This window comes from Grampus griseus (genome assembly GCF_964374135.1).
Source record: "Grampus griseus genome assembly, chromosome: Y".
Taxonomy (NCBI): domain Eukaryota; kingdom Metazoa; phylum Chordata; class Mammalia; order Artiodactyla; family Delphinidae; genus Grampus; species Grampus griseus.
This window is the reverse complement of record NC_139016.1, coordinates 2,044,935-2,059,951: the sequence shown is the minus strand read 5'-3', so window position 1 is coordinate 2,059,951 and position 15,017 is coordinate 2,044,935. Positions and strand designations below refer to the sequence as shown.

The 15,017-nt window shown below is 45.8% G+C and overlaps 1 protein-coding gene across 1 annotated transcript in view; it reads left to right on the top strand.

Annotated features, from left to right (window-relative positions):
• LOC309817728 (cAMP-dependent protein kinase catalytic subunit PRKX) overlaps positions 1-13,404 on the top strand; it is a gene marked incomplete at its 5' end in the record, with an annotated part of 80,327 nt that extends 66,923 nt beyond the window's left edge. Inside the window, 4 exons of the mRNA XM_082646999.1 lie at positions 2,878-2,935; positions 6,289-6,366; positions 10,012-10,159; positions 12,681-13,404. Coding sequence (XP_082503125.1) covers positions 2,878-2,935; positions 6,289-6,366; positions 10,012-10,137 — 262 coding nt within the window. The 3' untranslated portion in view covers positions 10,138-10,159; positions 12,681-13,404. The remainder of the gene's footprint in view (positions 1-2,877; positions 2,936-6,288; positions 6,367-10,011; positions 10,160-12,680) is intronic.
• Positions 13,405-15,017: the final 1,613 nt, after the last annotated feature.

Sequence of the window (15,017 nt, the reverse complement as noted above, 5' to 3'; positions counted from 1 at the left end):
TTTCTGGCCATGAGCGCAGCATGTAGGATCTTAGTTCCCCGACCAGGGATTGAACCCATGCCCCCTGCATTGGAAGTGCGGAGCCCTGACCACTGGAAGGGAAGTCCCTGTATCATTTTTTAGATGCCACATACAAGTGACATCATATGATATTTGTCTTTCTCTTCTGACTGACGTCACTTAGTATGATCCCCTCCAGGTCCATCCACGTTACTGCAAACGGCACAGTTTCATTCTCTTTTACACTCACGTTCGTATATAGAGTACGTTTCCAACATTTCGTGAACAAGAAGATGTTATAGAAAGAGAACAGACCTAAACGTAATCTCCGTCCGGTCTGCTGCCAACTCCCCGTCTTTTTCTCCTAGTTTACTTTCAAGAGAGAAGCAGCAGAGGCTGTTCTGGAATCCTTGGTTAGGGTGAGGGTGAGGGCGAGGGCGAGGGCTCACGTGCGCAGCTCCAGGCGCTTCCTCTCACGTCCCCAGTGAGGGGCTCACCAAGGGCAGGAACCTGGGACCCTTTGCTGCCCTTGGTGATGGCAGACCATAGTTGAGTAAAGCTTTACTTCTTCACGTTTGAGCCTAGATCTTCATGAGCTGGCTGAGAAGCAGAGCCCGAGGGAGTGATTTCCTACCCAAGAGACTGTCACCAGGTGGCCCTGAGGGTAGAATTTTGACTGAAGTTGTTCAGGTCCTTGGTGGGTTCCTGCAACCTCAGCGCTGGACCGTGTCAGCGTGTTGGCCTGGGCACATGTCTCTTTGGATGAAGTTTCGGGTTTCCTTGCAGGAATATGTTTCATGGAAAAGGAAGTAGAAGCTTGGGGGCTTGGTGCCGACTGGGTAGAACTCATATTTATTTACAAGTGTTTCTCTGTGTCTGAAAGTGTCGAGGAGAAGCCAGCTGGCACCCGGGGAGTCAGCAGGATTCAGAGTTTCAGCCTCGGTGAATGAAGGGCCTGCCAGTGGACTCACAGGCATTCCAGGATGGAGGTGCCCACCTGCCGCGTCTTGGATGCCTGCAGAGTTCCTGTGTGGCGCTGCCATATCGGGTGGCCCATTTTCCTTTGCACCTTTTGCCTGCAGGATCGAGCTGTTTCGCAAAGATCTGATTTTATATATTAAATAAATCTTTGATTTTCTTGTAATCCTGGGAATGGCAGCTTTAAGGATATGCACTCATAGGGCTAAGGGTGCTGTAAATAATAGGGAAGAAGAAGAAAAAAACACATGGGTTTGGGGATGTTTTGGGAGTGTGGTGTTTGGTGACCTTGTGTTTTTTAGTGTGTTCCTTTGGTATGTCAAAATAATGAAGGGGAGACTCACTAAGTATGGGAAAGGTACCTTCATTTCTCAGTGCTCTGTATCCCTGTGCCTTGCACAAGAGTACATTTCCTCTGTTTTCGATGGACACATCAACATCCTAGCCTTAAGGCTACATGCTAGCCTTAGGTGAGCCAGTGTTCTTGGGTTTTCTCTTTGAGATGGATTTGGGAGAACGTCTAGAAGGACTCCCGTGCTACTTAAGGTACACAGTGTGGGGAAACTGTGTTACAGTTATACCTTAACAGAGTTGGATCAGTAGGAACCTGGGGGATTTCACAGTGCAGATGTGAGGAGCCCTGGGTCCCCGGTCCCTCATTTATCACCTGACGCAGCTGAGCCTCCTTAGCGGGTCCCACAGCGCCCAGGGCGTAGCTGGAGCCTGCGTTTGTGCTGCTTACCCCGGGGCATCGTTGGATTCAGGAAAGCTGAGATGCTTAAAGCTGAGTCGGGGGTGTTTGATTGTCCTGGAAAACATCCTCATATGCTTGAAGTCCTTGGATATTAACGTATACACAACATGGTCAGCGTATTAGATACTTAAACACACACATTATACTTTTTATTTCCTTAACTGTTACTCTGAGAGCTAGCCCATCTTCTGGAAGTCTTGAAAACCATCTCCAGTTTCCCATCATAATTGACCATCCTGCTGTATTCTGGTACTGCCTGCAATTTATTTATTTATTTTTAAACAAGATTATTTATTATTTAATTTATTTTTGGCTGTGTCGGGTCTTAGTTGCGTCACGCGGGATCTTTTGTTGAAGTGCGCGGGCTCTTCGTTGCAGCGTGCAGGCTTCTCTCTAGTTGTGGCGTGCGGATTTCCTCTTCTCTAGTTGTGGCGTGCAGGCTCCAGGGCGCGTGGGCTCTGTCGTTGTAGCGCGCAGGTTCCAAAGGGCGTAGGCTCTCTAGTTGAGGCGTGTGAGCTCAGTAGTTGCGGCATGCAGGCTTAGTTGCTCCGCGGCCTGTGGGATCTTAGTTCCCTGACCAGGGATCAAACCCGTGTCCCCTGCACTGGAAGGGGGATTCTTTACCACTGGACCACCAGGGAAGTCCCCCGTCTGCTATCTAGAGGGAGGATCTCAGTGAACCGGCACACACGAAAGGGATCCAATAAGTTTACGTGCTTACGGGAAGGCAAGGATGGCCAGACAAGAATCTCACAGATAAACAGACTCACAGGGCAAAGCGAGAGCATCGATTTTGGTGAAAGCGCATGTCGTGTAGTCGGCGGGGATGGCCGGACTCGTATGTCTGAAATGAAGCCTCCCCATCCCCAGGGCAGGCACATTTTCTCTGGCTCCGGGGCTGTTCTTCTCTACGATGATCTAATCAACCTCTTCCCCTTAGCTAGGTCCCTTTCGCAGCTCTGCGCCGCAGAAAGTATTGAGGAACAGATCATGGTTAGAAAGAAGCGTTAGAAAGCGTTCAGCCAGTGTGAACCGCTGCGCCCGTTGTCCACATTGTACGGTGTGGATTTTAGTACTGTTGACCTGCTGTGTTTGCCTGGGTCCGTATCAACACGTCTGTGTTTTTGTCTCCGTCTCCCAAACAGAGACCTCATTAAGAAATTGCTTGTTGTCGACAGAACCAGGAGATTGGGAAACATGAAGGTGAGTGTTTCCGTCCGTACGTGTGAAGTGGTATTCGTTATAAGTGCCTGTCATTTGACTTCACACCCTTCAGCAAAGGCAGAACATTCGTATTCAGTCATTGGTCAGATTCCAAATCTGGGTTTCTGGGGCCTGCAGAATCAAACTGGGTCTACACCCCATCTCCTTGTCTCTCCAAAGGAGCTAGTGACTCAGCAGTGATCTGTAGGTTACGAATCATGACGTTATTTACTTTTGTATTTTTAAACAACGTTGTTGAGGTATAATTCACATACCATCCAGTTTCCCCGTTTTAAAGTGGACGGTCCGATGGCTTGTAATGTATTTGCAAAATTGGGCGACCATCACCACAGTTTTAAAGAACCTGCTCATCCTTTCCAAAAGAAACCCATATCCTGTATCCTGTGTCTGTCACCTCTCTATCCTTCTATCCCTCCTGGTGGTAGGCAACCACTGGGCTACTTTCTGTCTCTATAGATTGTCTTATTCTGAGCTCTCATGAAAATGGAATCATACACAACATGACCTTTTGTGTCTGCTTCTCTCACTGAGCATCGTGTGTTCAGGGTCCATCCACGTGGTAGCCTGGGTCAGAGCTTTTCTCCTTGTCCTGGCTGAGTCCTCTTCTACTGTGTGGATGGACCCCGTGCTGTGTATCCGTCCATCCGTCCGTGGACACTTGGGCTGTTGCCACTTTTTGGCTGTTATGAATAGTGCTGCTATAAACATGCATGTGCAGGTTGGTGTGTGAATTCATCGTCATTTTAGAAGCTGTACACCATGTGTGCTTTTGTCAAACTTTTCATCTGGAGGGAGACACGTGGAAGGAACTGACTTGTATAAACTGTGATATTGTGTATGCCTGTCTTGGTTCTGTTTTGGCACTGCTGAATTTGAGACAAACCAGGGACATCTTCTTAGCTGTTTCTAGCTCTGGACGTCTGTGGATAAACTTAGACGCGGACCAGTGCATTGACCCTGTCAGTTGCAGTCTTGAGGGACAAAGGAGACCTGTGTGTGAGACTTGAACCCCGCAGGTCTCGTGGGGCCCTCTGTTTATGTGGGTGTGTTCATTTCCTGGGGCGGCTGTAACAAAGGACCACAAACGGTGAGCTTAAAGCCACAGGAATCCATCCTCCCCCATCCTGGAGACCAGACGTCTGAGGTCCAGATGTCCCAGAGCCGTGCTCCCTCCAGGGGCTCCAGCGGAGGGTCCTTCCTGCCTCTTCCAGCTTCTGGGGGCTCCAGGCGTCCCTGGGCTTGTGGCCGCCTCCCTCCTGTCTCTGCCTCTGTCTTCCCGGGGCTTCTCCTCTGTGTCTGTGTCTCTCCTCTTCTGTGTCTTGTAAGGACACTGTCATTGCATTTAGGGTCCACCCCAATGGCTTCATCTTGACTTGTTTACATCTACAGAAACCTTGTTTCCAAATAAAGTTACATTCACAGGTGCTGAGAATTAGGGCCTCAACATGTCCTTTCGTGGGGAGCACAGCTCAATACATAACGAGTTAAATCGGTTGGCTAGTTAAGGCTCCTCATGGAGATTGGCTCGTGTTGAGGTCCTTAAGGGAGGGGAATAAACGCTGAGTGGTTGGATATCACTGGTGAAAGGAACAGATCTGTGAAACGGGATGGTTGTTCATCCAGTAACGGGCTGTGTTTCTCCTCCTGGCGCTCCTTCATTTGCAGTGTTTCTCTTTTTATTTCCCAAACAGACCATTGTGTTTAACTCCTTCATCCTCTGTGGACACTGCTCTGTCCTCCACACTTGGGAAGTTTCTAGCACTTACTTTCTCCTTCACTTCTTTGTCTATTTGTTGTATTTATCTATCATCTATGTCTGTCTATATGTCTGTCATATTCCATCATCTATCTACCTATATATCCGTCATCTATCAATCATCTATCTAGATATCTCATCCATCTATCTCTCCATTATCTATCAATTTATCTATCATCTATCTGCCTATGTATCTATCACCTATCATCTGTTATCTTCCATCATCTATCATATGTCTGTTGTCTATTGAACACCTATCTACCTAACTTTCATCTATCATCTATAAATGTATCTATCTAAATAGCTCATCATCTGTCCTCTACCGTCATCTACATCTATCTCTCTGTCATCTATCTAGATACCATAAAACCTTAGTATCCATACTGAGTTTGAACTTTTAGGGAGTAAACCTTCAGTCCCATTTACCTTCTCTCAGCATCCCTCAAGGTAACACTCATAAGATGTCATTATTTGACTTACATATGGATGGAAAGAAATAGGAAAAGAAAAAGAGTTTTCAAAATAATAGGACTAGAAAAAAACTAGAAAACATTGACACCCCATCTCCTACCTTTTGGAGATATGGTTACAGAGAATTTTCTTTTTTGAGGATAAATCATTTAAAACTTTAAAAAATATGAACTGATACACGTTTTAAAAAGTTAACTTCAGATGCACTGGCTCCTGTGTCACAGACATCACATGTTTCTGTCTTATAACTTCATGCATTTAATTGATTAAAAAGTTGCTACAAGTGTCGTAAAAAAGGAGAAGAAGGGTGCAGCTGAAGGCTGAGAACTTGGAAGGGATTTTCAGAGGTCCTGGTACTGGTGGTGCCTCCCGTCCAGCTATTGACACCACAGCTGAGGATGAACTAGACAGACCTTAGTACACATTGGTTTTTGTGTTTTGTTTTTTTAAAATTTTTGGGGGGGTAGAGTTGATTTACAGTGTTGTGTTAGTTTCAGTTGTACGGCAAAGTGAGCGCATATGCATGTATCCACTCTTTTTTAGGTTCTATTCCCATGTAGGTTATGACGGAGCATAGGGTAGCATTCCCTGTGCTGTACACATTGTTAATTGAGAGGCAACGTTGGGTAGTTGTTAAAGTCTCTGAAGTTTGACATGCTCAGTTTGAGTTATAGACTTACTCGCTGGGCAGTACAGAGCAAATGACATCATTTAATGAATCTCAGTTTATACATTCCTAAAATGAGCGTCATTTCACCTGAGGAAATTGTCAAGATGAAAACAGGTGTCAAACTCAGACCTGACCGCGCGTCAGTCTAATTTTGTGTCAAGAGGCTGAATCATAATTATACTTCGGTCTTTGGTCCAGAGCGGCATACACGTGAACCTCGTGCCCGGATTTCTTTCTACGACAAAGGAAAGCAAATGAAACTCAAATGCCTTCATCTGTAGTTTTCCCTAATAGCTCACACTCTGGGCACAGTGACTGCAAACGTAGCAAACTCTTGTTTTTCTCCGTAGGGCATCACGTAGAGGTTCTCTTGGAATATTTTCTTTCCTATCCTGTCTACCTTCTGTTCACTGATGATGCATGTTTCTTTTGCAGAATGGAGCAGAGGATGTGAAACGGCATCGGTGGTTCCGGACCATGGACTGGGAGACTGTCCCAGAAAGGAAACTGAAGGTACAACATATTTAAATGGGCAGTTCGTCCCTGGGCAGCCTGGAGCTCTCCTGAGCTCTCATTCACTTAGGATGGACACATAATGAATTGATTCGGTACAGGCAACCATCCCAAATCATTAACAAGCCAAGTTCCCTATTGAGGGGGGAGCTCAGCTAAAGAGTCACCTAATGGGGGCTTCAGACCCCACTTTTGCAGTTGGGTTTTTGGAGAACTGGCTCCATCCGTCCCTGGCTCTGAGACGATGATGAATCTCATCTGTTCCCTTTCTAAGGGGGAATAACACAGGTAGGACGCATGTCTCATACTTATGGACGGATATGGCACAGTGATGGTGGTAGCTTAGATGGAAAGTATTCTGAGGCCCATCTTTGAATTTAATATGTGATTGACGGGTATCCTCAACAGCAATGTTTTCAACGTTGCACTTGGGCGCCAGTGGAGAGACTTAAAAAATGCTAATGCCTCGCCCCCAGCCCAGACTCTAGGGGTGGAACCGATATTCATTTTGTTCAAGGTTTTAACTTTTATGTATTTTATTCTATTACACTGACTTACAAAATTGCCTAAGTAACATATTCGCATTGTTCAAAAACCAAATCAATATTAATAGGTATACATGGCCAGGCTGTCCCCTCCCAGCTGGCTATAGGTAACCACTTTTATTAGATTCTTCTGTGTATCCTTTAAAAGTTTCTTTAGGTTAATGTAAACCCAGGTGGATACACATATTCTTATTTTCTCCCTTTTTTAAAAAATGTATTTGTTTTTATTTATTTATTTGGCTGTGTCGGGTCTTTAGTTGTGGCACGCAGGCTCTCTAGTTGTGGTGCGAGGGCTCCAGAGCACTTGGGCTCAGTAGTTGTGGCACACGGGCTCTCTAGTTGTGGCACGCAGGCTCTAGAGCACACGGGCTTAGTTGCCCCGTGGCACGTGGGATCTTAGTTCCCTGACCAGGGCTCGAACCCATGTCCCCTGCATTGGAAGGCAGATGCTTAGCCACTGGACCACCGGGGAAGTCCTTCTTCCTTTTTTAAAAACAGAAAACCTACAGTTATACATGCACTATTCTAATTTTGCTTTTTTCATTTAACGATACAACCTCGAGATCTTCCCATATGCCTGAATAGCTTTCTCATTCTTTTTAAACCGCATGGAACTCCTTTACATGTCTCTACCATCGTTTACTTAACCAGACCTCAACTGACAGACCCTTAATGCCGATTCCAGTCTCCTAAAAGGAATAATTGCGTACATTTCTTTTGTGTTGAAGATGACTTTCCAGAAGTGAGATCCTTGGGTCAGAGGGTAAATGCGTTTGAAATCTAGGTACTTTTGCAGCATACGTCCCTGTAGAAATGGCATCCTTTTGTGCTCCCAGGGGACTCGTTCTGAAAAATGCCTCTTTTCCCCCAGCTCAAGAGTGGTGAGTTATACAACTTTTGCAGTTTTGCCTAACTGATGGTTAAAAAGAGGTATCTCTGTGTAACTTTATTTTTATAGCTTTTTCAAAGCTCATCAAGTGATTCCAAATATGCCACCCGGATAGAGATACTCCCCTGGAGCCATTGACTGGGCTAGAAGGTTTCTGAAAGCCAGAATCATGCACCTTCTGTCCACGTGGTGCCTGGTTTATAGAAATAGCTCATTTATTGAATGCAGTGAGAAAGAATGAAGGAAAAGTCACCATTAAACTTACTCTGTGACTTTTAAAATCTTTGTAAATCCTCAACCTCTTTCATGGAGCCAACCCAAGATCTATTCACGTGTGGCTTGGCCCATTTGGGGATGGGAGTTGTCTGCTGTGCGTATACAGCGTGAACCTCACTAATTAGACTTTCTGGCACGGAACTTCTGAGTCAGATGAGGAACGTGGCACCTTCACCTGAAGTTCCTTGATGTTTCTGAGATGCTGACCACTCCATGCTCTTTGCACTTTGATACACTCACCGAAATATACAAGTGACAAGAGGGTTTTCTTTTCTTTTTTTTTTTTTACATGAATAATTTTTAATTTACTTGACTCATTTCTGTGTCCACATAGCGGTTAAAATGTTCCCCCTGGGATCCACGTATGAGCACATGCTCTGTCAGGATTCTCCAGCTGCATCTGCTTTGCTGTGGTCTGTTAGGAAGCACGGAGCTTTGGGACAGGGACAAATCTAGGTCCTCATCCTGGACTTGACTTGAGGATTCTAGCATCATGAGCCTCAAGTGTCTTGTGAAACATCCAGGTTAGGATCCATCCTGCAGAGGAAGGGAGAGAGGGGTGGTGCTCACCACGTGTGTTAAAGGCTCTGGACAAAGCATAACAGTTTCATAGGATTAGAGAAAACTAGTTGGTGTCTGTGTGTGTGACAGAATCTTGGAGTTGGATGTATGCAGGAATCAGCAAAGTACAACCTGTGGGCCAAATCTGGCCCCTTGCTTGTTTTTATAAATAAAGTTTTATTGGCACATAGCCACATCCATTTGTTTAAAGATTGTCGATGGCTGCTTTCCCACTGCAATGGCAGCACTGAGTAGTCGCAACAGAAGTTGTATGGCCTGAAAAACAAAATGTTTTACTAACTGGCCCTTTATGGGAAAAGTTCGCTGACCCTCTTCTCAATCCCAGTGCCTTCATTTTTATCAATGCAGGATTGTGGTATGGCCTCTTGAGATAATAAAACCCAAGTCTGGAGCTCTTTCCATCTTTCTGGAATTTTCCAAAGTATGGCTACAGGACCAGCTACATCAGAAAGTCCCCGGCCTGGGAATCTCAATTTAACAAGCAGTCCAGGTGGTCCTCAATTCTAGAATTTAAGAAGCAAGTGCTGGGTACCTTCCTTCTTCCCTAAATTCTTCAAACTGTGTAAGCATTCATCAATCTGATAGTTGACACCTCACTTGCAATATCTTTAATTCCAAGCTTTTCCTGTTCATAAACAAAGAAAAGCAACTCTGTTGTTTTCCAGTTCTTTTTACATTTTCACAGAAAGCTGTAGACATAGAGGGATGTATGGGTAGACCTCGGAGATACTGTAAGCTTGGTTCCAGAGTACCACAATAAAGTGAGTCACACTAATTTTTTGGTTTCGCAGCACATATAAAAGTTATGTATAGGGAATTCCCTGGTGGTCCAGTGGTTAGGACTGTGTGCTTTCACTACCAAGGGTGAGGGTTCGACCCCTGGTCCGGGAGCTAAGATTCCCGCAACCCAAGGCGTGGCCAAAAATTAAAAAAAAAAAAAAGAAAAATTAAGTTATGTACAATATATACTATCCTGTAATCTATTAAGCATACAGTCACACTATGTCTAAAAATAAGTGTCCGTACCTTAATTCCAAAGTACAAAAGAAAACAAAACAAACACAATTTCAGTAGTAACATCAAAGATCCCTGGTCACAGATCAACATAACAGATATAATCATAGTGGAAAAGTTTGAACTGTGAGAATTGTCAAAATGTGACACAGACCCGAAGGGGGCCAGTGTGGTTGGAAAAAGGATCCCAGTAGACTTGCTCAGGGTAGGGTTGCTGCAAAGCTTCCATTTGTAAAAAACACAGTCTGTGCAAAGTGCAGTAATGTGCCCTGAGCGTAATAACATCCTGGCGCGCGCTGTTCCTCTGTAACACGGTGTTGGGTCTTGTTGATCCCCCAGCCTCCCATCGTGCCCAAAGTGTGCAGCGAGGGCGACACCTCCAACTTCGAAGCTTATCCCGAGAACGACTGGAACATGGCCCCTCCGGTGTCACAGAAAGATCTGGAAGTCTTCAAGAATTTCTGAGCATGGGCTCCCCACCTGGAAGGTATATCTTTTTTTTTTTTTTAAATACCAAGGAATCTCATTTCATGCCTTAATTTTATCAGTTGAATTCTGTTTCTTTCTTTCTTTCTTTTTTTTTAACATATATATGTAGCTATTCTTTTTCAAATTCTTTTCCCATTTAGGTTGTTACATAACACTGTGCCCAGTTCCCTGTGCTCTACAGAAGGTCCTCGTTGGTTGAACTTATTTACAAAACAGAAACAGACTCATAGACTCAGAGAACGAACTTATGGTTACGAGGCGGGGAGGGTCGGGGGGGAGTGGGGAGGGATACATTGGGAGTTCGGGATTGATACGTCCACACTGCTGTATTTAAAATGGGTAAACGACAAGGTGTATCTTTATTTTTAGTAGTTAAAAATCAGCGAGGGGGCTTCCCTGGTGGCGCAGCGGTTGAGAGTCCGCCTGCCGATGCAGGGGACACGGGTTCGTGCCCCGGTCCGGGAAGATCCCACATGCCGCGGAGCGGCTGGGCCCGTGAGCCATGGCCGCTGAGCCTGCGCATCCGGAGCCTGTGCCCCGCAACGGGAGAGGCCACAGCAGTGAGAGGCCCGCGTACCGCAAAAAAAAAAAAAAAAAAAATCAACGAGGTTGACAGAACCTCATGTGCAGGAGGTCTTGCATAGACCGAGTGGGGCTTCTCTCCCCGCTTCGGGCACGAGCGATGGAGCAGAACCAGCCCTAGTCCCTTCCAGGGCAGCAGAAGAAACAGCCGGTGTGTGTGGGCCGCACGGCCAGAGCAGCAGCCTCACCACCAGGATCTCACTCCCCGGACCGACCTGCCGGGGCAGGGTCTGTACCAACACATACGGCTCCCAGGAGACCGGTGCGCCTGCACATTGGAGAAGCATGGCTCTTGTGGCCGCTTCCTGGAATCCCCGAGGTCCAGACCACAGTACTTCCCAAGGATTTTCAGAAGGGCTCTTGGGTCTCTTTTTGTTAGAAAGGAATCACCTGAGAACACCTTGTGGGAAATTTGCTAAAGTCAGTTTGAGATTGAAAAGAAATGACTTTGAGCCCCTTATTTCCACGAACCTTTGAAGGTCTATATGACTGTCTGACTTTGAAGGTCTAGTTTATTTAGTTAGTTATTGAGTTAGTTTAATTGCCTTTTATTTTTCTCTCTGGTATCTAGGGGTTGGTTTTTATTTTCTTTTTTATTTTTTATTGAAGTATAGTTGATTTGCAATATTGTGTTAGTTTCAGGGGTAGCAAAGTGATTCCATTGTATATATGTATAGATTTTTTTTCAGATTGTTTTCCATTGTAGGTTTTTGCAATCTACTGAGTATAGTTCCCTGTGCTGTACAGTAGGTCCTTGTTGCTTGTCTATGTTATACCTAGTAATGTGAATCTGTTCACCCCGAACTCCTAATATATTCCCTCCCCGTTTTTCCCCATCGGTAACCATAAGTTTGTTTTCTGTGTCTGTGAGTCTGTTTCCGTTTTGTAAAGAAGTTCATTTGTATCATTTTTTTTTTCCAGATTTATAGTGGAGTTATTTTTAATGTACTTTGGCCAATGGCAGGGGCCGTATTTGATGACATTCTTGGTGACCCTTTGGAAGTCAGGAGACCATTTCATGATCTCATTGCTTCCTGTTCATGCAACCAGCTTGCATTGTGCTCTTCTAAAAGCCAGACACTTTCATATTTGAATCTCTCTCAGTCATCTTACTGGCTGGTATTGTCCGCTGAGCGATCAGGTGTGATGATGCTATGCGAAAAGATATTCTTTCATGAAGCGAAATCTCATCCCACAGGTGAGACCCGAGTTCAGCTTCGTTACAGGATTCGGAGCTCTGTTCTGCAGCTGTGGGACTTACTCGTGCCTCTGTGTGTGGACTCCTGCTTCTCAGCAGGTGGAGATGGATGTTAAGACAGCTGGCAGCGGACCTCTCGGCTCTCTGTGCCTTGTAGTTCTCTTCATCATAAAATGTTTTTTTCTGGTTGTATAATCCTACAGCAAAGCACATTGAAACTAGGATCTGTTTTTGTTTTGTTTTGTTTTTTTTGCGGTACGCGGGCCTCTCACTGTTGTGGCCTCTCCCGCTGCGGAGCACAGGCTCCGGACGCGCAGGCTCAGCGGCCATGGCTCACGGGCCCAGCCGCTCCGCGGCATGTGGGATCTTCCCGGACCGGGGCACGAACCCATGTCCCCTGCATCGGCAGGCGGACTCTCAACCGCTGTGCCACCAGGGAAGCCCTAGGATCTGTTTTTGCTTGAGTGATGAATCTCCCTTCTCATCGTGGGTGAGGAGAGGCTAGTTCTGTGCATGTCAACACTGTAGAACATTAAAAACCCACCTTTCAAATATTGTTCCATGTCTCTTATTAGGCATCTTCTCTCCTTAGAATTCAGGCTTGTGCGTCTTTGCAGTAAGAATTCCAAAGGAAAGTTGGGTTTCTTTCGTGCTATTATTGTTGCTGTTGTTCTTAGGATGACAAACTCTACCCAGGTGTTTAAAAACTAACAAAATCCTTTGTCTGATTTCATGCCAGAAACAGGGTGATTTGAGCCTGCCTGGGACAGATGGCTGCCCCCAGGCGGACCTGAAGAAGCATCTTCTTACTGGGATAAGGACTTTTCCACATTTATCTGCACCCGGATGTGTATGAAGAGATGGCAGAGCCGCTGACAGTTGTGGACCTAGAATTATTTAAGCAACTGGAAATCGACTGCACAGTAGGACGTTTTGAAAAATTGTTTGGTTGTAGATTTTATCTTTTTAGGCTTGTGTTCCTACTGGGATATCCTGGGGTTTTTTTTCTCATCGACTTTACAAGTTTGAGCTGAACTTGTTCAGATACAACCACAAATTGCGTGTGTGTGCCTGTGCGTGTGTCTGTGTGTGTATAAAAAGGACGGTGCGCCTGGATCAGGGAAATTGTGCAGTGAAGTAAATGTTCCTACTTTCCAGAGCCTATGGTGTTGTATGTTTCCGGTTTTTTTTCAAGCATCTATTCTCTTGGGGACAAATTTTGAAAGTATGATATGTGCATTTTTTACCATCTTATGTGCATTTTATGGTTATATGTGAAGAAAGTATCATACGACGGTCTATATCCAATATCTTCAACACTTTGTGTCTGGTAGCCTTGGGTCATGAATCCAGGACGACAGGGAAGGAGATGTGGCTTTGGACTTTAGTGCAAGGCTAGCCATTGGCCATGACTGTTATTCAAGGAATTTTCTCTATTGCATTAAAAAATCTCATACTCTGTAGGGGGATGGCTATCTATTAATATTCCAGGTTAAATCCGTGGACCAAACGGCATCTCCCAAAGCAAACTCGTAGCTTTCTGTATTGGCTCAATGAAGTTATGCAAATGTTTTCTTTTCCCTTTGGTTTTAGGAAAAGTAAGAAACAAAACGGGTACGATGGAAGTGTTTGAACCTCCCTCGTTTCTGCTTAGTTTTGCTTCTTCTTGTCAATGTTCAGTCCATCTGGTGTCATAGACCTGGTTGGCTTGTGCAGCATAACCGTTGGGTGAGATTCGTTTCTCTTTGGACGTGATGGTGAGGGTCCCCTGAGGAGTGCTCTGCTGTGCCTTCCCCTTAGCACTGATCTTGAAAGCCACGTGCTGAGTGGGTCGCCATGAGTGTGTTGCTGTGTAAATAGGGGTCTTCCCAGAAGCAGTGCCTGGGCGGAGGGCCTTGGTGTCTGTCTGGTCCCTCGTGCGTTTCCTCCTCTCCTCTCTGCTTCTGCTTTCTGATTCCAAACTTTGCTGTGAAAATCTAATGGCGCCGCCCATACTCTGTTGGCTGTGAGTCAGCTGAAAACACAGCATTGCTCAAACCTGTTATCCGATCTTAGGGCCCAACCACGGCCTTCTCCGTGGAGGTCTGTGTGTTTAAGAAGTAGGTTCCAGAGCCTTCAGTGGCGGCAGGGATGCACCCGATAGATCTCCGAGATCGCCTCTCCTGCATCCTCCCTTTTCCTGCCAAGAAAGGTCCAGCTCCTTGGGCAGCCGGCATGGGGCAGAGTATGCCCCACAGGTGTGTTGGTGTCAAGCGTTGGGCGCCCCCTGAGCTCTCAGCCCCCTCCCCGGCCTCTGCAGCTCATGTGTTCTTGGGTTACCGGGCAGGTTCTTTGCCATCAACACTGTTTTTCCTGGGCTGGGCCAGGAAGGCTTTTCTTCCTATAGCCCCTTCCTACCTCTATCTCTTCTGCAGGCACATCTGGGGGTGTGGAGAGCTGCCATTTGCAAAAAAATCATACATCTTTTTTACCGCAGCAAAAAATGTCCAAGGAGATGCAGTCACCTCTCACATTTGGCCAGTTTCCACTCACGAATCCAAAGACGAGGGCTGTGTGTGTTTGAAGGTGACATGAAGGCAGCTTACACCTATAAGAGCTTTAAATTGAAGACACTAAATCACCCCCTTCTCATAAATGACCTCGTCTTCAAAAACCAACTCCATAGGTGAGAGTGAGTCCAAAATTTAGTAAAAGAAACCCGTTACAATGAGTAGCTCAATAAAAATTTATTTTCCGAGGGTGCGCTTGGATAAATGTTCCCACAGAACTGTGTTTTCAGTCTGTACTTTTCGGGCGCCGTGCTCTTTGGATGAAGCCATGGGCCAACAGGGGCTAAAATTTTACCATGTAATTTCTGCACTGTTTCATCGTTGAACGTCAGAAGGATAAATGAGCAAAGCAAACCTGCACGGAGGTGTAGACACACGAGGAAAAACATGTCCTGTGTCTTCTGACTATAAAGATAAACAATTAGGGCTTCCCTGGTGGCGCAGTGGTTGAGAGTCCGCCTGCCGATGCAGGGGACGCGGGTTCGTGCCCCGGTCTGGGAAGATCCCACGTGCCGCGGAGCGGCTGG